The sequence below is a fragment of the Plecotus auritus genome, assembly GCF_963455305.1.
Source record: "Plecotus auritus genome assembly, chromosome: 9".
Classification (NCBI taxonomy): domain Eukaryota; kingdom Metazoa; phylum Chordata; class Mammalia; order Chiroptera; family Vespertilionidae; genus Plecotus; species Plecotus auritus.
This window is the reverse complement of record NC_137783.1, coordinates 10,721,943-10,743,227: the sequence shown is the minus strand read 5'-3', so window position 1 is coordinate 10,743,227 and position 21,285 is coordinate 10,721,943. Positions and strand designations below refer to the sequence as shown.

Genomic DNA, 21,285 nt, shown 5'->3' with positions numbered 1-21,285 from the left:
TTCCGTTTCTCCTTTTCACCGTCTGGGCCACGTTACAACGGCTCCAGCTTTGAACCTGAACAACAGTGAGCTCCTTGCACACGTGGCCTCTTGGGCCCTTGCTCTGCGATCAGAGAACCATCAACAGTGTCAGACCACACCTGTGACCCACCAGCATCATCACCATTATCACCACCTCTTAGCCTACAGAAACCTCCCACCCACAAGGACTTCTGTCCCGTCACCTCCTTTCATTCTTTTTCATGGCTATCACAAGCTAAAGGTAACCTGTTTAGCCCAGCCGGTGTGGCTCAGTGGTTGAGCATCAACCTGTGAAGCGGGAGGTCATGGTTCGATTCCCGGTCAGGGCACATGCCTGGGTTGCAGGTTCGAATCCCTACGGGGAGGGGGCAGGAGGCAGCCAATCAATGATTCTCTCACCATTGCTGTTTCTATCTCTCTCTCCCTTCCTCTCTGAAATCAATAAAAATATATTTTTAAAAAATTAACTTATTTCCTTTTTTTCATTGTCTGCCTACCTCCCCCTAACCCAGACCCTGTGGTCTTTAATAGCAAGCTCCTCTCTGCCTCCTCTGACCCTGCATCACCAAGGCCTGGCTCACAGCAGGTCATTGGCAAATATATGATGCAGATTGATGTTGTGTTCATCAATAAATAGAGGTTGCTTAAAAATTTCACAAATACTTTTAGGTTTTCTTTTCACATTGAGTTGGCTATGCTAACTTAGGTGTCCTCGTTATAAAGTATACCACTGTCACTTTCATAAAGCGGGTATTCACTTAACACATTGCGGACCAGTAGTTTTATTGCTGGCTTTACCCAGTGGCCAGATAAGTTTCTATTGAACGAGTACAAAAAAGTTTTACATAAATGTTAAAGGCACGCCTTAAAATTAAATATACACTGCATTTTGAAGTTATTTATGACATGTCCTTTCAAGCTAATATCTTTTTAAAGTATGATACTTTGTAAAACACTGTGTAATATGAAAACACGAGAATTCTCGTGATCCGTCCACAATGTTAAGATATATTTATTCGGCCCAGTCCGAGTGACTCAGTGGTTGAGCGTCATCCTGTGCACCAAAAGGTTGCTGGTTCGATTCCCAGTCAGAGCACATACTTGGGTTTTGGGTACAATCCCCAGTCGGGGCACATATGGAGGGCAACTGATGTTCCTCTCTCATATGGATATTTCTCTCTCTGTCCTCTCTCTCTCTCTCTCTCTCTCTCTCTCAGCTCGTCTTCAGGTCGGATTTTTTTTTTAAAGATATATATTTATTGAGCACCCACCACAGGCCAGGTCAGTGCCAGGCCTCCATGCCAGGATTTCAATGGTGAGCCAGAGTGCCTGCCCTCATGAGCTTTCGGTTTAGTGGGGGCCATGGGGGAAGAGACATTAATGAAACAGCAATGAGTATGCAATTGCGATGGTGCTACAAAGATGCAGGGCCTCGGAGGATGTAATGTTTGGGCCGAGATTTGAAAGATACATTAACTAGGTGAGCTCACTGAATCACCTTGCTAAAGAGTGATGAGGATTAAGTTAAGGACGGAGTAAGGGTTGGAGTAAGGACCAGGGTAAAAATGGGATGAGATTAGAGAAGACCTTTCCAGAAAGGAGGATGTTGACCAGGGGTGAGTGGATGGCTGCCTAAAATAGGGTGGAGACAAAATAAGTAGAGAAAAGAAGACCAATGAGGGGTCCTTTAGGAGGTAAAATGTCAGGACTTGGTTTGTCCTTCAAGGGCCATCAGATGGCTGGGGCATGGACTTTGGGCTTCTCCTGGGATGGATCCCATGGGCCCTCCATGGCCAACACCCTGGCTTCCAAAGGTGGAAGCAGCCCCTAAGCATCCAAGTGTGTGTGCCAAAAAGGATTGCAGATGGGCGAGCGGGAGGCCCAGGAGCGCCTGCCTCATTCACAGCAGGGTTTCAGTACCTGGATTTAGGACTCAGGTAGCCCTTGCATAGGTGACTGTGGGCAATCAGGTGTTTACAGGAGCTGAAGGCATGCTTATTAAAGAGAGCCCAGGAGAACCCACGCTTAATAGGTAACTATTGCTTTATATAGCCCTTCCTACAACCAGTGTATCTACATAAAGAACATAGGAAAAAATTGGCCCCAAACATGAGCATCATGGGTCTCTCCCCCCCACACACACCTTGATCAAAGAAAGAGTCCAATGGGGGAGGGGAAGTAATTAAAAAGTAAAAACCTTATGTAATGAAATTTGAAAGAAAACTTTTGAAGCCAACAAGCAACCACAGGCAACGCTTCAAAGGGCCCAGAATCAATGTTTGTCAATAGCAGTTTTGCATCCTTTAATTTATCTTTCATGAATGTAAAGCGTGATGTTATTAGGAGCTTGTCCATGCCTTAATTCTGTTTGAGATTTGATGAATCAGAACTCGATTCCCATTCTGTGTGAATCCGCAATGTCAGAGGCCGGTGGCAGAAACCTCAGGTCACCTGGAGCTCTCATCCCGCAGCTGGGATGCTATTAACCATCCCGCACTGAACGCTGGGCTGCCCCCCTGCCCCGCCCAAACACAGCTGCAGCCAGCAACCAGGGGCATCTTATCTCGGCCACTTTTTTTGGAGACTCTCTCCCAGAAAAGAAACCACCCTATGACTCAGCCCAGCCCCAAAGTCACCATTTGTTTAATCAAGATAGTTGGTTTGCAAAACATTAAACATTAAACAGTATTTGATGCCTAGTTAATAATTTGCATCCTCTTCATTTGTTCCTGAATCCTTGGAGACAGACATCTTCCCCCCGTAAAGGCATGGAAAGAAATTTAATTTAGAGCAAAACAGGAGTCCTTAAGCTGCAAAGATGTCTGCCAGAATGTCTGATCTCCGTGTCCTGCTGCTTCTGGCTCTGGCGGGAAAGACAGCCTTCGGGGTAAGTGTTCTTCTCAAATACCCGTGGTTGAGAGACTCTGAGCTTATTAGGAAGACCAAACCAGCTGGGCCAGGAGCGACGAGAAAGCCTACTGTTGTCAGGTCGAATGCATCCCGATGACCAGAGCTGAGCCAGGCCTGGGATGGTTTTGTTGAGCACCTAATCCCATAAAACCGTGCAAATGACTTGAGCCCTCTTGGAACTGTCTCCAAAGACAGGGATGGGGTAAGAAATTCTGCTAAGGCCATGGGTCGTGACCTGGCACAGGTCAGAGACCCCTTTAAGAAGCCAAGGATCCCAGCCGGGTATGGCTGCGTGGCTGAGCATCAACTCAGGAACCAAGAGGTCACCAGTTCAATTCCAGGTCAGGGCACATGCCCGGGTTGCAGGCTCGATCCCCAGTTGGGGGGCGTGCAGGAGGCAGCCGATCGATGATTCTCTCTCATCATTGATGTTTCTACCTCTCTCTTGCTTCCTCTCTGAAATCAATAAAAATAAATTAAAAAAAAAAAGCCAAGGAAAGCTGTAAAGTCTCTCTCTGCGCATGCTGACACGCCCAGTTTCCCAGTCCTTTGGGGCAACACCAGAATCCTTGTGCTTTGGCCCTAGAGGAGAATCCTGCCGGCCGCCAGTGAGCCTGGCAACAGGTTGACTTACACGGGTTAGATTTGGAGACAGTGTATTGCTTTTCCCCTTACCCTGTGACCGTGACTGGAGTGATTTAAACGTGAGTAGGGCCCACGAGGGTCGTGGTGAGCAGGGGAGGAAAGGGGGTCTTGCGTGGGGAACTCAAGACATTTGGGAGCAGATGAGCTGTGGAGATGCTGCTCCTGCTGCGTGCCGTTGTGGTCCAGGAGTGTTAGCTGCGTCTCTGTGTGCACGGGAGTGGTCCGTCAGCACAAAGAGAGCCTCCTGGAGCTCCAGGCTGGCGGCCTGAGGGCGGGCGGTGGAGCCAGGCTTGGAATGGCAGCTTTGCCACATTCTAGCTTTGTTATGTTGGGCAAGTATGATGTCTCTGAGCCTCCGTTTCCTGTAACTGCCAACCCAGTGATAATCTCTCACAAACTCAGAATTGATTGAATGAGGCGACCCACTTGGCCTTCACTAAGCGCTAGCTCTTTTCCCTTAAAATTTCTAGAAAGGACACAAGTCGTCTATAAAAATCAGAAAATGCACCCCTTTATTGGGGGAGGGGCAGAGAACGAGCAGGTTATGGGAACTGAAATAACAACCATAACCTCTTTATCTCATTACATACCTTTGCATTTTATTCCCCATTTTACTTCATAGGGCCTTTTCCTGCAGGAAACAGATTAAATTCCAGGTTTTCTGATTAGCATGCTTTAAAAACAAACAGCTCCCCTTTCGGCAAACGGTACTCAGAGCCTCCCTCCACCCCATCTTAAGCTGCTAAGTGGCTCACCTCTGAGTTTATTTTCCAATGCCAACGTGTGTGTGTGTGTGTGTGTGTGTGTGTGTGTGTGTGTGTGTGTGTGTGGTGGCCGCAATGACACGTTGTTATCAAGCCCCTTCCATCCTTTGATTGCTCGTGGGATGTCTGGGGCCAAAACCCAGCAGAAATATCGCACAGGTCTACAGAAAAGCGGTAGAAATTATCAGAGGCCCACAGGGGGTCCAGAGAAAGGGCCAGTCAGAAAGAATTAAATCCTAAAGTTTGCAGGCAAGGAGGCAAGTTGATGCAGTCTGTTTGAAGTTCACAAAAAGATAATGGTCCCCAAAAATCCTTTTTTTTTTTTTTTTCTTTGCAAGCCCCAGTGAATGTTTAGGGTTAGCGATGAAATTATAAGTCAATAATGGATAAAAGAGGAAATGCGAGAGAGAGCCTTCAGGCAATGAGCTTAGTCAATTCCAAGGAGAGGACTCGGGGCTTTGGAATGTTTCTTACCCCAGATGTGAGCCAGACAGGTGGTCGGGGAGGCGGCTTGCATTTCACAAGCCAGGACACAGACAGCCGGGGGAAAGTGGCCAAGTCGCTCAGATGCTTTGGAGAGTTCAAGGCATCACGGGGGGCAAGGAGCCGCTTAGCAGATGGGCTGGGCGGCCTCTCCTGCCCCACGGAGCTAAAAATAATAGCCAACTGCTACCGTTTCGTGGGAAATCCTGTGTGCCAGGCTCTGTGCTCCCCAGGGACCATTTCACGTCTGGAAGGACCCTGAGATGTAGGTACTATTACTGCTCCCACTCTACAGTTAAGGAGCTGGTGGCTCGGCTTCCAGCCACACGGCTGGGAAGTGGCTGAGCTGAGTTCGGGACTACGGTGGTATCCCTGTGTCTGGACAAGCTCTCTGGCCTGGACCCCGGCTACGGATGAGATTGCTTCAGGGTCATGGTCGTTCCTGGAGGGACAGGAGGCTCTTAGACCAGGGGACTGTTGGGCAGGACTCAGCAGACATGTGAAAATTTGAACGAAAGTGGTCACAGGGTCTGTGATTGTTATCCGTGGAAAGACACCTGGATCCCACCCATGAACTCAGATCGCGCAGCAGATCTCATGATGACATCTCTGACTCATCTTTAGCATAAATGTTTATTCAAATATCTGCCATCCAAAGAGGTACAGGGCAAATATCGCTGCCGTGGGCACGGGGGCCCACTCAGAGGGCCTTCCCTGTCCGGCCTAGATTTGGTTATCCTTACCGGGCAGTGTTGAACACCTGTCCCCAGCACAGCCCTGTACTGTTATCCTTGTTTTATGGATGAGAAGCCCGCAGATGGTGGACTAACTTCCCAGCCAGGATTGGGACCCAGATCCATCTGACTCCTGGCACGTTACAGAGGCCTGCTTGACTGTATGGGGGTCGTATACTGCCTTCAGGGCTCAGAAACCTTTGCTTGCTGTAGTTCTTAGGGTGATTTGGGGTGCATGGACTCAGCCAGGATGGAATCTGACCTCTTCCGGGGTCAAAAGCCAGAGCACAAGGCTTGTTGGGCCTGCCCTGCTTATCTCGATCCATCCCCAGACAGGAGAGAAGACACGGCTCGCCCTGCCCCCAACAAGGTGGTCTTTGGATTAAAATGCGTGTTTGTGCCTATTTCTGGGTTTTTTAAAGCCCAGAGTTTAAACGCAGGAACTCTAGAACTTAAGAATTCCCCTGGATCTAGAGCTGCACAAATGTTTGCATAGCCCAGAGGTCGCAGTTCTGCTCACAGCCCGAGTTTTATTTGGAAGGTGGGGGTCAGTCTGAAGATTTCCTTTCAATGGCTTGGCAACATTTGAAAATCAGAAGTTTTCACACAAAAGTACAAATCTCTAGCCTTTCTTGAAAACCCTACATCCTCGTCTGGTGGAGTTCACATTCTCGCACGGCAGCGAGAGAAGCTACCGCTGCTATTTATTGTTAGAAAGGTGCGCCTCCCAGGTCCCACAGGCCCCACCATTCTCTATTGTTGACACCCTTTCTGCCTGCCTGATGCACATCACCTGCCTGTTTCTACCTGAGAGAGCAACAGACAGACAGACAGACAGAGACAGAGAGACCGAGAGAGCCATCTTATCTGGTTATTCAGAATCACCATGGGTGTCAAAGTCTTTTTTTTTCTTTCATAACCTATCAATAATCACTTTATTTTTTAATATATATATTTTTATTGTTTATATATTTTTTATTATTGTTGATAATATTACAGATGTCTTCCATTTCCCCCCCCCCCCCTTTACCCCTTCCAGCTGCTATGACCCCGCCCAGGTCTTCACCATCCTATTGCTCATGTCCATGGGCTATGCATATCCTATATAATAAAAGGCTAATATACAAATTGTCCCCTCAACCGGGAGTGTGACCAGGGATGGGGCCGGCCGGCCAACCCTCCGTGGCCCCTCCCCATCACCAGCTCCACCCCCAATCGGCCACTCCCACCTCTATCAGGGTCGGGGCTGGCCAGCTAACCTCCCACATCCCCTCTCTGATGAGGCAGGCCGGCTGGACCCCACCCATACACGAATTCATGCACTGGGCCTCTAGTAAGTATATAAGTTCTTTGGTTTATCTCTTCTCGTCCCTCCACCCCCACATCAAGGTATGTCAGTCTGTTCCATGCCTCCATGCTTCGGGTCTTATTTTGTTGGTCAGTTCATTTTGATCGTTAGATTCCACGAATAAGTGAGATCATGTGATATTTGGCTTTCTCCAGTTGGCTTGGTGTTGAAGTATTGGGATCATGTTGGATGGTCAAGTAATGGGTTCAGCCGCTGTTAATTCAAGCACCCAAATCTTTGTGGCCCTCAGGACAAAGAAGGCCTCGGACGGCAGATACGAGCACCCCCTTTCCAAGCCTCGATGCTCTAGAATGCCAGTCTCTTGCAGGTTTAGAAGCCCTCCCTCTCGCTGTAACCCACCATCTTAAGGCAAAGGGAGGGCCTGAATCGCATGGCACCTGCTGATCAATTTTTTTTTTTTAACTGATTTTAAGCACGAGCCCGACTCGTTAGCTTTGGCAGTGTAGCCCGGGACCTAGGGAAACCAGGTCGCAGGAGTCGCATGTGTATCTAGGCACAGATACTGTGACATTTTAAATTCATTAGGGTTCTGCTGTCACAGGGAAACAGCGTGGCAGAATATTTGGCAGCCATGATTTTAAATAAAACATGCTTTTTCTTCATAATTAATATAACAAGGTTTCCCGGCTTAGGACTTGGCAAAGATCCCAGGTTTTTTTTTAAAAAAAAAAGGGGGGATGGGGGGTTGTGTGATGTGACAATGACCCGACAAACAAGTTCCAGAAGAGTCTGTGCCGAGTGAGCTCGTCTCAATGGCTCCACAATTTGCAAAAAGTCCATAAATAGAAATGTAAAGAATTCCAACTCACTGACAGCAGTGGCTACTAGTCACAACCATAGTCATAACAGCAACTATTTATCAGCTATTGTGTGCTGTGGGCTTATTATGTCATTAAAGCTTCCGGCAGCCCCATAAGGCAGGGACCACGGCCACCCTCATTTCACAGACCGGAAACGAAGCTCCAGAGGAGTTAAAGAATCTGCCCGAGCTGGGGTTCAAACTCAGGTCTGCCCGATGCCAAGTCCCACGCGTGCACCCATGCTTGTGCTGGAGGCTGCCACGCCAGGCGCTATCCAGAGACAAATGAGCCGGTTGGAGGTGGTGTGAAAGGTGTCAGAGGGCCGGGGCCTGAGGCTCCTGCTTCAGGCCGGAGCTCAGGTTACTCCCCGCTGCAGGCTCCATCCACAGTCCCTGAAGCTTTTCTTCTGGTCCCCGGACAGATCCAGTCTTCCAGACAGCTAGCCAGTTAGTGCCAGTGCTTTCCAACTTTTAATCATGCATGAATCCACCTTCAGAAATCTTGTCCAAGCCCAGACTAGTCTCTCATACTTTTGTTAAAACAGACTCACCTTTTCTCTAGCTAAATAGATGCATTTTTTAAAAGGAAACTGCCACAACTATAGATGGAAAAAATCAAAGAGAACAAAAGGGTGTCATTGAGCGCTAACTGGCTGCAGTGTTCACGCACGCTCAGAGCCTGCAGCCTGCTTTCTCCTTGGTAGAAGGGGAGATTAGCGAGAGGTAGACGATAGAAATGTACCAGCATCCCTCCCCCAACCCCCCGAATCACTTTGTGACGGGATAGGAAGGGTTGACACTAAAATCAAGAAGTAACACTAAAATGGATGTTACGTCACACCCTGGCCAGAAGCCACGCAAATCAGTTTGGGTGCCACCAGTGGTCCCCATCCCACACCGTGAGGAGCACAGGCCTGAGGACAGCTTCAGGGGTGCACTTGGCCCCCAGCAGTGGGCAGGTGCTTTCCTGAGCCCCCAGGATGTTTGCTGAGGCCGATTGGCCCAGGAGGTTAATGTGGGGGCCTGTGTCCACGTGGCAAGCCCCAGACTCATTCACTCTTTTGTTTTTGTTTTGCTTGTTCATTTGCCTTTTCAAAGGGCTTCTAGGTACATGATCAGCTCCAGAAATGAGAAGGTTGTACTCCCTAACCTTCAATGCCGCCCCCCAATGCCTGTTTGTCCCAAGTCCCTGGGATGACACATTTGTACCAATATTGGTGGCCACATGCTTACCTGAAGAGTAATCCTTTGCAAATGCTATGCTTCCCCTCAGCAAATCCCCTTGAATAAAACATCGGGCTGGGTAAGGGAATTCTTCACTTTACAATGGGGGAAACTGAGGCACGGAGAAATTCAACGACGAGCACAGGTACAAAGAGAGGCCCAGGAGTCTCCTTGGCTGGGAGCTTCATGCCTAAGCGAGGGATAATCAAAGAGCGGCTGAGGGCAGAGCCACCTGGGTGCTGGTTGGAAATGCACGTTCCGGGCCCACTCCGGACCCACGGAAGCCCTACCTCTGCGAGTGAGGCCCAGGGACCTAAATTTTTATCAAGCTCTCTAGATCGAAAAGAGACTCTTCTCTCTGCCCCCTGCCCCATCTTTGCTGACCCCAGGAAGCTGCAGCCCAGCCCTCAGTTAATGCGGCAGGGGTCTGAGTGGGCTCTACAACTTTGAACTTTAGAGCTTCTCAGGATCCCTCTGAGCCAGACACATGACTGGTCTCAGACCCAGGAGAGCTGGTCTGGAGTCCCTGCCCAACCCCAGTCCACTCAGAACCTTACAGGAGTCCTGTACCTACCTCGCTGGGCCTCGCCGCCTCCTCTGCACATGAAGGGTCAGGCCAGTTTCTCTCCGTGATGCCTCCTGGCTCGCCACTGTGGTACCAGGCCTCACCTAGGCTCCCAAGAAGGAAACCACCCATATGGACCACTGGCCGGTGCCTTCTCCTTTGGCCTCCAAATGTCCCCATTAGAGTCATCCCTCCTTGCCCCGAGCCCCAGGTTAGGACAGCGTGGCACAGCTTGTGAGCTAAAGCAAGAAGGGCGAGACTCCTTGTGAGTGACACCACTTCACGCCCATGAGGATGGCAAGAATTTTTTAAATGGAAAATAACAAGGGTTAGCAAGGATGTGGAGAAATTGGAGCCATTATGCTTTGCTGGTGGGAATGTACAATGGAGCAGCCACTGTGGAAAAGAGGATTGTGATCCCTCAAAAAGTTAACCATAGAATAAGCATTAGACCCAGCAATTGCACTCCTAGATATATACCCACAACAATGGGAAGCAGAGACTCGAACAGGTTTTTGTACACCAACGTTCACAGATGCATTGTTCACAAGAGCTAAACAATGTCAATCACCCAAGTGTCCATCAACAGATGAATGCGTCAACTTAATATGATGCCCAATGGAATGCTATTTAGCTATAAGAAAAAAGAATGAAATTAAGATATATGCTACAACATAGATGGGCCTTGAGAACATTATGCAGAGTGAAATAAGGCAGTCACAGGAGGACGAGTATTATGTGATTCCACGTGTATTTGAGAGGTACCTAGAGCAGGCAAATTCGTAGAGACTGAAAGTAGAATAGAGGCTACTAGGAGCTTGGAGGAGGGAGGAAGGGGGAATTATTGCTTAATGCATATAAAGTTTATGTTGGGGATGATGAAAAAGTTTGGGGGACAGATAGTAAGTTTAGGGTAACATAGCATTTATGATGGTGAATATAATGATAGGAAAAACGATGTGAATATAATAAATGCTGCTGAATGATATACTGTAAATGGTTAAAATTAAAAAGATATATTATGTATCTTACCAAAATTTTTTTTTAAAAAAGGGATTAAGTGGCTCTGCAGCGAAGCCTGGCATCTCATGATACAGCTTATGTTTGCAGCACGAGCCAGAGCGGGAAGGTGGTATGAGGCAGCAGTTGGGCTAATGACTGGAACGCTGGTGACTCCTGTCTTTTGTCACCGCCACCCCTCACCCTGACCTGAGCTCTTTGTTCAGCAGTGGGGATGGGGCCTGCTGAGCTGTGCACTCCTGTCCCGGGCCTGCCTTCCAGCCCGGCAGCTGCAGCCTCACTTAGCCACGGTGCAGAGTTCTCACCTACCCAGCAGCCTTAGGAGCAATGCAATCCTTTCCTGGTGGCCATCTGGTCTACCACCAGTTCTTCTGAGAGAGAAGGAACGTCTGAGGAGGAAGGGATGGTTGGGATTAGAGTTCCAACCTTTGACTTACCAGGTGAAAGATTGTTTTGCTTTGGTGTCATTCGAAGCCAAGCTCTGGCCCCGAAGGACAGGACTAGCCCCATCTCTCCCCTCCATTGCTTCCCAGTCCTCGGAGAACATTTTCTATCAGCGAATTCCTGGAAATCATCCACTCAGACAATTAGTCTCTGCCCTTTTGTTCTGTTTTCCAGAAGGTTTAGAATTCTTAAAGGCAGAGGAAGAACCTGAATTGAAATAATCACTAGATTAAAGATAGGACAACATAGATTAGACCCCAATGCCTTTCACATCTAAGATTACACTGTTAATTAGTAAGACTCGGGATCCTTCCCTCTCAGTCCCTCCCCACTAACCACCCTTAGCCTGCAAGACACCAGACCTTGACACAGGCTCTCTGGTGACCAGGAGGCGGCTGACATTGCCGAGGGCCTGCTCCTCACCAGGGAAGGCCTGAGTGCCGAGCCATGGGTCCATTGAGAAAGCCCAAGTGGACCAGCAGTTGGACCTGGAGGGGTTCTCTCTGAATCCATGGCAAAGCCTCTACCTTTCCATGTGTGCGAAGCAGCTGTGTGCAGCTCTCCCAGAGGAGCTGGGTAGATGGACCTCACGCTGCTGTGGCCCTGTTGAGAAACGGGACAGACGTGGCAGAAGAAGCGGGCGTGACTTGCCTGCCTAAACTGGGTGGCGAGGCTTGTTGAGGTGTGGATGGGCTGGGGCTCCCCAGCTTTCACCAGCACCTAATGGCCCTCTCCGTGTCCGGCCAGGCCTGAGCCCATCTGGACAGGACTTTCACAAAGCTTTCAAAGAATAGGGGCCCAATCTCTTTCCCTCGCTCAGCGCCCTGTCTCTTAGGGTTAGGGAGCTCTTCTGTTTCCTTCTCCTCTATCCTTTCATTACGGTAGGGGCACACCATGGTCCGCTCAGCAATGGAGGTTATGAGTGAGGGTTCTGGTGTAAACCTGGCTCCATTGGATCTCGGCTCCAGCATCTACTAGCTGAGTTACTTTGGCCAACTCAATCTCTGCCAACCTGTTTTCTTTCTTTCTTTCTTTTTTGAATCCTCACCTGAGGATATTTTTCCATTGATTTTTAGGGAGAGTGGGAGAGGGAAAGACAGAGAGAAGCATTGATGTGAGAGAAACACATCAATTGGTTGCCTTCTGCATGCACCCCGACCAGGGCCAAGGCCAGGGAGGAGCCTACAACCAAGGTATGTGCCCTTGGCTGGAATCGAAGCCAGGACCCTTTGGTCCACAGGCCAATGATCTGAGCCAGACGGGCTAGGGCCATTTTCTGACCTCTAAAATGGACATAATCGCAGTGCCTCAGTGATCAGGATTGTGTGCAATCAGCGAGACAGAATGCATGTGAAACATCTAGCACAGTCCTTGGCACACTGTCAGCTCTTAGTCAAAGTGAGATCATAGTTGTCTTCTCCTCTTCCTCTTCCTCTCCCTCCTCCTCCTCCTCCTCCTCCTCTTCCTTCTCCTCCTCCTCCTCCTCCTTTTTCTCCCTCCTTTGTGTTGCCCTTCTTCTCAGATTTGCAAGTCCCAGGAGTAGGACTTCTATCATATATTTCCTTGTCTCTGTGTGGGGAAACTGAACAGAATAATGGAATGAAAGAAGACAAATATTGCATCTATTCATTCCCCCACCCCCACCATCCCCCAGGTCAGTTTCAGGATCTAGATCCAGGTCATAAATAACCGGCTACTGACCTGATCTTTCCCATACGGTCCCCCCAGTGTCCAGCCTGATGTTTGCACTGCCCGTTTCCACATTTCACCACAGCCTCTCTCCGCGGTGGACCTGGTGATGCACAAAATGAGCGGGCCTCTTCGGATCCCTGGGACCCGCTGACCTGCAGCCAGGCTGCACAGCTGGGCGGCAGCTGCTTCAGACTCCCTGAGAGCCGTGGGATCTGAAGCCCCCACCCCACCCCAGGCCAGGAAGGTCCGGCTGGGCTTTTTGTTTGGTTTCCCTCAGCTCCAGTCCAGTTCCAGCTCCTGGGAAGGGCACGTCTGCCCCCTGCTGGCCATGGGCAGCACAGCACCTGGCTGTCCCTCAGGCTCCAGTTTAGAACTAAGATGTGGAGCTCTGCCTGGCCCAGATACTGGTCTGGGAGGGTCTTTCCATACTGCACCCTGAGGACGAATGCTCCTTGAAGTCCTCCCTCCAGACCCACCCACATCTCAGCACTGCTGGTAGCCAGGCTTGGCCCACACTATTCAGCTCAAATAGGAGAATTCAAGGGGATATCTGTCTCCGCAGGGCTGACAGGTGAAGAGGGCAGGCCCAGCCCCTCAGACAAGCTGGATGGAGAGAAGATGGGGTGGGGGTGGGGGGGTTGGGGGAAGGACCAGGACCAAGGCAGAGCTGACTGGCTGTGACAGGGTGAGGGTGATGGGGGGCAACATACATTCGTCCTCGGGGTCCTCTCTTGCCCTGACACTCGAGCCCAGAGGTGTCAACTCCAGATGCTCCCCGTGCAAGTACCCCAGGCCCAGGACCACCCTCAGGACCCGACCCTGCCCTTCCTCTGCCAAGCCTCCCACTATCAACCTGCCATCCCGGCCAAGCAAACCACCCCCTCCCTTGTCTCATCTCCTGCAGCAACAGGGCTGTGGGGCTGGGAGGCAATCACACAGGCACAGTCCAGGCAGCAAATGGCCTCTCTTCCTTTTTGCACATTCCTTTCCCCTCCCCAACCTTTTATTTTGTAATTTTTCAAACCTCCAGGAGAGTGGCAAGACTCATGCAATGAATATCCTTCGCCCAGATAGACACAATGATGAATACTGTGCCACGTTGCTTTCTTTCTTGCTCTCTCGTGTATGACTCTGTGTGTTTGGTGTGCCGAGTCCTTTGCAGCTAAATTGCAGACAGCACCCTCAATACTTCAGCATCTCCTAAGAACAAGAACATTTTCCCACAGAACCACAATGCCCTTATCACTCTCAAGAAATTCAACATTGAGATAATGATACTATCTCACAGAAGTCTATATTCAAATTTCCAAATTGTTCCAAGAATGTCCTTTCTAGCTGTTTTTAAAGCTCTTGGATGCAACCAAGGGTCACACGCTGCATTTTGGTGCTGTGTCTCTTGAGTCTCATTTAGTGAAGAACAGTCTTCCCATCCTTTTGTGTTATGCAGCATTGGCATTTTTGCAGAGTCCAGGTGAGCCGCTCCGTAGCAAGCCCACCACCCAGACCTGCATGTTCCCTGCGAGTAGATGCAGGACAGGCATGTTCCCTGCGAGTAGATGTAGGACAGGCATGTTCCCTGCGAGTAGATGCAGGACAGGCATGTTCCCTGCAAGTACATGCAGGACAGGCATGTTTCCTGCGAGTACATGCAGGACAGGCATTGCTGCCAAGGGTGCTGCTTGCTGATGTCCCGCCCTCGGTACATCTTGGGATGCGTTCTTTCTTTTTACCTTTCTTTCCTAATTTAGCATCTGCCTCATTCCCCACATGGGTAAGGAAGCCTACAGTAAAACAGAATTAAAAGTGAAGTTAGAACTGGTGCTGCCTAGATGGACGTGGGCAGCCGGAAGATGCATCGCGGTGACCAGCTTTCTGGCCACCAGGGCCCAAAGGGAAACGTGTCGGGCCACAGACCTCTCGTTTTCCAAGTCAGATGTCAGCAAACGCTGTCTGTAAAGTGCCAGACGCATATTTGGTGCTACACTATCTCTGTCACAACTCCCCTCCATGGCAGCACAAAAGCAGCCTTAGCACCATGTCAGCAAATGGGCATGGCGTGTTCCAATAAAACTTTATTTATAAAACCACAACTGCGGAGTTTGGCCCAAGGGCCCTATTATGGACCCTGGACTTAAGTGAAAAGAAATATCCCAGCGACTAAACGAGGAAAGCTTTCTTTTTCTGGTGGGCATTGCATTCTAGGAGGAGCTGTTAATATCATCTATCCTGCACAACCTCTTTGAGGAATGCCATGTGCCAGCACTGTGCTGGGTGCGGGTACATACGTGTGAGGAAGCAGGCGCGCGCCTGGCCTTGCTGGAGGACACGTCAGCGGCTCAGTGACTCACTCACCTGGCTCTGTCTGTGTCGCTTTGTTTTCCAGTTTTCCCTGATGTCCCTGTTTCCGGACCTGGACCCAGGTGAGTGTGCCGATCGCGGGGGGCTCCCACCCCCACCGGCTGGCTCTGGGATGAGGGGAAGGGCGACCAGGCACGGGAGTGTAGGCACCACCTCAGAGTTCAAATGGTCCAGAGGTGTCGCAGACTCCTTTGAGGATTTTCCCAGAAAAACGCACACCCAGGCGTTTGTATGGCCATACAAACACACACACACACACACACACACTCACACACACGGTGCTTTACATTATTTCGAGTTGCCCCTGGACACCCCTGATGCCCAGTCTCAGGACCCCAAGGGACAAATTGCTGATGCAGTTAAACCCCTTCATCTTACAGAGCAGGACACTGAGGCCCAGAGAGGGGAAGCAGCTTGCCCCAGGTCACCCAGCCCTTTGGTGGCTGAGATGAGGTGACAGGTATGAGACAAAGTCAGGGTGTCATTCAAGCAATGACTGGCTCCGGGGTGGAGGGCAGCCCTATGCCACCCCCACTCACTTCACCCCCTTAGGTGGGAAGCCAGCACCTCTATGCTGAGAGGAGGGTGTCAGTGCCATCCAGGGAGCCCCCAGGCTAACCCACCCCTGGCGATCGCTCTCCAGTATCCCCACCTGGTCTCGCTCCTCGAGATTCGATGCGTCCACCCCCCAGTGAGTCTCTTTCACTCAGCCTCACCCTCTCGCCTTCTCCCTTCCCCATCCGCTGTGCCTCGTCTCTGGCTCCGGGTCTGAATCTGCCTCTGGAGACTGCAGTCACATCTAAACTTTGGATTTATTTGGAGCCAAGATGCCAATCATTGAACCAAATTGGTACGACAGTCAATATCCTTCCACAGCAAAGCCCAGGATGGGCAGGCAGGCTGTGCTGCTCCTGGCGATGGATGCCTGGCCTTTGTCCTGCCCGCCTGCTCGGGAAATGTGTGTGGAATTGCACAGGAACGTATGTGAGGGTGGTTGTGGGTTTCTAAGAAGACTTGGGTCTTTCCCCAAAGCAAAGCAGAATGTCCAAGCCAACATATAATTCAGTTCCTTGGGGAACCCTGTTTCAGAGCGCTTCCTCTGGCTGGCCACACCAGCATCCACACGTGGACTCCAGGGAGGGTCCAAAGCCACGCGCTGTCCCCTCCCCAGTCTTCATCACTAACTGCTCAGGCACCAGCAAAGGGGCTTCTCTGGCCTGGGTGTCCGGAGACAGAATGGCAGAACTGTGGGTCCCCCAGTGACGAAACGGGGGCATGAAAGTCTCCAGGGACCACGCTCTCTCCAAGTATTTGAAAAGCAGATGCAACCCTCGTACATGAGGTGGACATTGTGGGAATTAAGAGGTGTCTTGGCCTCGTGGCACTGGATTGCCCTCTGCCGGAAAGTTGTAAACGACTTACGTCTACAATGACCGTGGGCTCATGATGCCCTGGATTGTGCAGTGAACAACAGGAACCACTGGGAGCCGTGGCCCCACTGAGCAGAGGTCACCGAAAAGGGAGTGGATTCATTCACGGTGTCCACAAAACTCTTATCCAACAGGTTGGAGTCTGTAGGGTCAGATTTGACCTGCGAACAGGAAGGACGTCCTCATCGTCAGAGTTGTCCAGACATCTGAATAGGCTGTTGGGCTCTTGAGAGGTAGTGAGCTCCCCATCACGGGTTGTATGTAAGCACGGGCTACAGAACAACTTAGTGGGAGTGGAGAGGGTTGGCTTTAACATCCCGAGATGCTGGGCTCGCTCGGTAAGAACACTGCCAGGATCTTCTGGCATGGTGGCGAGTAGAGGAAGGGACCGTGGGGCACGCCTCCCCTCGGCTTCTGAGTCTGTCTCGAGGTGTCTGTCAGCCTCTGGCTGTGGAGCGGGGTGAGATGTAGGGCTGAGTCTCGCTGCAAAGGGCAGCTTAGGTTTTAAAGACACCCCTGTTGGTGTCTGAGTTAATTTCACAGGGGCGCTGTGCTTTGATGAAATCTGTCAGAACCCAGCAGGCTTTGGACCACAACGTGGCCCGGGAAACGCTGTCTCCTGTCCACAGGCAAGCTGTTTCTGCCGTTGATCTTGCTGGAGACAGTGCACGGCGAGGGTCTTGCTGGAAGAGAAGGTGCCCACGCCACGGTCCCCAGTGGGTGGCAGGGGAGGTGGCCATCAAACGGCACAGGATCTGCCCATCTCCCCAAAGCAGGTGACGCGACAGCCAACAGGCCTGCGGAAATGCCTCTTCAAAGCTGGCTCGGCTCTGCCCAGCGACACAGGCTGAGCCCATCCATCAGCTGTCCCGCCGCCTGCCAGGGAGGGTCTCCGCTGGGCTTGCCCTGTCAGCCGGATTGGAAGCGTCAAATGCAGACAGACAGGGCTGGGGTTTCGGGGAGGCCCTGGGAGGAACCGGCTGTGCCACGGTGATGGATGACGCCAATGGGGACGGCATTCCGGGGATTTTTATTCCGTTCCACACATCTGGCAAGCTCTTTAACCGGAGCAGCTGCAAAGCCTCCGTCACAGCAACTCTGGAGTTTTTCCGAGAGACCTGGGTCTGGACCATGGTGATTCGGGCCGAGGGACCAGGAGCCTGGGTTAAAGAAAATGTTCCAGTGCGTGTTACTTCCTGGAAGCCAAACCCATGGGGTTTCATGAAACATAAGCCCTCAGGGGGCTCCAGGGCTCATAAAAAAGCACCCCAGACTTGGAGTTGGGTAGACTTGGTTTCAGATGCCACCTCCTTCTGCCTTAGGTTTTCCTCTTCTGCAAAATACAATAATAATACCGATGCCATGGGGTTATCTCAAGGTTAAATAAGATGGTGTGCAGCACATTGATCTGGGATAGTGCCTGAGACATAGAAAATACTCGATACGTAATGACCTCTAGCTAGGATGATTCTGGTTAACGCAGGAAGCTCGCGCTCTTCTCCCTGATAAACTCTAGAAATAGACTCTGAATAGACAATTCCACAGGGATTTCTTTTTATACCTAATATAATGTGCTCCTGACAGCTGCTGCATTCTCCCCCAAAGCTCTCCCCTTTTCTACAGCCCAGAGAAAGTCTCAAGTATTGGAACTTAGACTATATTTTTAATATATTTTATTGATTTTTTACAGAGAGGAAGGGAGAGGGATAGAGAGTTAGAAACATTGATGAGAGAGGAACATCAATCAGCTGCCTCCTGCACACCCCCTACTGGGGATGTGCCCGCAACCAAGATACATGCCCTTGACCGGAATCGAACCTGGGACCCTTGAGTCTGCAGGCCGACACTCTATCCACTGAGCCAAACCGGTTAGGGCTGGACTATTTTTCTACAATCCACCAGTGGAACCAGATTTCATGTTAGGCTGCCATCCCTCTCTACCCAAGAAAGTACCTGGACAAGTTTATAGACTCCGGCAGAGCTCAACAGGCATTTTCTCACCAAACACCTGACCCAAATCTCACAGTTTCTCTCCTAAACTCCCCGTGTACTCAGTTCCAAGCAGACGCCGTCTTTGCTGGTACAGCTGTGTGCCTGCTGTGTGCAGACCAACAAAGGGAAGGATTTGGTCACAGAGGGAAAAAATAATCTGTCAAACACACACATTAGGTGCATATAGGGCTCTGTGCTGGGCATGGTGGGGTAGAAAGAAAAACAGGGATGGCCCTGCTCTTCAGAAACCAACAACTGACCTAGCTGGAGGAAACACATTGATAGAGGAGTTAAATAGGAACCACAAGAGAGAAGGGCCATCTGAGATCTGGCCTTGACACTTAACCTCTGCAGCCACCTGGGCCACGGAGGAGTGTCCTAGTGTCTAAAATTCTAATCCCACAAGCAGCCCGATACCAATCAAGCCCTGGGTGTCTGTTTGTTATTACTCCTCCAGACTTAACGGTTTTGACCAGGGGTCCTCAAACTTTTTAAACAGGGGGCCAGTTCACTGTCCCTCAGACCGTTGGAGGGCCGGACTATAGTTTAAAAAAAAAACTATGAACAAATTCCTATGTGCACTGTGGGCCTGGGACAAGTCGGCTGTTAAGCAGGACAGTCAGCGGCACCCGGCGGGCCAGATAAATGTCCTCGGCGGGCCGCATGTGGCCCGCGGGCCGTAGTTTGAGGACCCCTGGTTTTGACCATCAACAATGTACGTAGATCTTAATTCTTCAGGTCGGCAATGTTGACTTGGCTTGGCCATGCCGTTCTGGTCTGGACCAGGCTGAGCTGGTGGATGGGCTGGGCTTCCTCACATGTCCGAGGCCTTGGCTGGGACCGCTGGACCTGCTGCTGCCCCTCATGTCTTCTCATCCGCCTATAGAACAGGCCACACTTGTTCACATGGCAGTCACAGGGGTCCATGGGGGGAGGGGCAGGGGAGGGGCACGCACAGGCTTCCTGAGGCCCAGGCACACTTTCACCACATGCTAACGGCCAAAGCCAGTCCCCAGGGCAGCCCAGACCCAGGGCCAGGGAAATGGGCTTTATCTTTTGGTGGGAGGAGCTGCAAAGTCACATGGCAAGAGGTGTGGCTACAGGGAGGGGTGGCAGCCAGGGCCATGTTTTCCGTCCGATTGGCTCCGACCACACCAGAGGGCCAATGTGGAACTTGAGGCTCCCAGGCCTGAACTTGGCCACATCTGGCTTCCCTACCTCTGCACTACCCTTTCATCTCCTTCCTTGGCTGGTTTTCTTCCCCCACCAACCCAGACAAGAGGCTCTTCTGATGGAGGCCACATCCCCTCTTATTTGTACTACTCCCCACTGCTCCCAAGGCCTTCCTGCACCTGGCATAATACTTGGCCTGTTGTAGGTGTGCAATGCACAGTTTTCACCTAGGCAATGGGGTAGAAAAGACAGTTTTTTGTCTTTATTTTTTATTAAATATGTTTTTATTGATTTTAGAGAGAGAGGGAGGGAGAGGGATAGAGAGATAGAAATATCAGCAAGAGAAAAATATCGATCAACTGCCTCTTTCACACCCCCTACTGGGGATCGAGCCAAAAACCCGGGCATGTGCCCCAACTGTGAGTCAAAACTGTGAACTCTTGCTTCGTGGGTTAATGCTCAACCACTGAACCACACTGGCCTGGGCAAAATAAGCTTTAAGTCTGAAGGTGAAGAACCCTCCCGATGCTGCTGCAGCCCACCCCAAGTGGGAAGGATCTTAGTGCCCTTTGCACTTCACCCAGATGCATGGCTCCCAGTGACCTGGGACCGCCAGGGCTCTGCAGCCTCTGTCCACCTTTACCCAGGGCCTGGGCCCTGCAGAATAGCAGGAGCATGATTCAAAGCCTATCTGGTTTATTCCCTGCTTAGCTTCCCCGAGCGATGAGCAGACCTTGTTCCTAGGGTTGGATTCAAGTCAAAATCGTCCAGCGGACACTTCATCCTTGCCCTGTCACCCCAAGAAGTCACTGCATTCCATCCATGTGAAACTCTCTTCTCCTCACATCTGCAAAGGGGTGGATTCGGAGCGGCCTCGCCAAGATTAGCCCGTCTGACCCTCCACCCGGGGGAGTGATGGGAGAAATGACAGGAGCAATCGGGAGGCACTTATCTATAAACACCTGTTAGAAAACAAAAATACATTCTCCAAAGCAAAAAAGACAGAAAGGGATGATGCAATACCTCATTATCAGACCCCATTGTCTCTCCCAAATGTCAGCTGGAAATCTTTTATGTCAAACTCAGAAAAACATTTTTTTCCCCTCACTTTCTCTCTGCTTTATCAAACTAGATGGAAAGAAACTTTATTTGCTCCAGGAAGACAATGGCCTTATCTTCAACCCAGATCCTCATCCCTGGAAGGTGGCCTCCTCTGGGAGCGTTCTCAGAGTGGGGAAAGGCAGTTCGGGAGAAATAATGAGCAAGCAAAGGGAGTCTCAACTTGACACTGTGATAAATGAGGTGAAACTCTGGCAAGGAACCAGAGTTGGCAGATTCAAAAAGGAAATAAAAAGATAGTTCCATTTTAATGGGAAATATAAAACAGCCATTGTGCAAAAGTCGATTTTTCAAAAGCCAGAGAGATAAAGACTCGAAGGGGATGACTGAGAGACGAGTGAGGTAATGCGATTGATAACCGGGCCTGGGTAAAGTGCGGTCCTCGGAGCCATCAGCTGGCTCGGTGGGAGCGCCTTTTCAAGTCGGCTATCTGCATTTGCGCTGGCCTCATTATCATATGCATCTCTGGACAGCTTCCGTACAGCTTCTGCCTGCCATGCTCCTGCCAGCTGGAGCCAGCCAAGTCCATGGTGTACAATGCAC

General features: G+C 50.6%; 1 protein-coding gene across 3 annotated transcripts in view; it reads left to right on the top strand.

Annotated features, from left to right (window-relative positions):
* Positions 1 to 2,736: 2,736 nt before the first annotated feature.
* HABP2 (hyaluronan binding protein 2) overlaps positions 2,737 to 21,285 on the top strand; it is a 37,479-nt gene continuing 18,930 nt past the window's right edge. For all 3 annotated transcript variants that reach the window (XM_080688535.1, XM_080688533.1, XM_080688534.1), the window contains exons 1-2: positions 2,737 to 2,908; positions 15,054 to 15,090. In XM_080688535.1, the coding sequence (XP_080544661.1) occupies positions 2,840 to 2,908; positions 15,054 to 15,090 (106 nt within the window). In that variant the 5' untranslated portion in view covers positions 2,737 to 2,839. The remainder of the gene's footprint in view (positions 2,909 to 15,053; positions 15,091 to 21,285) is intronic.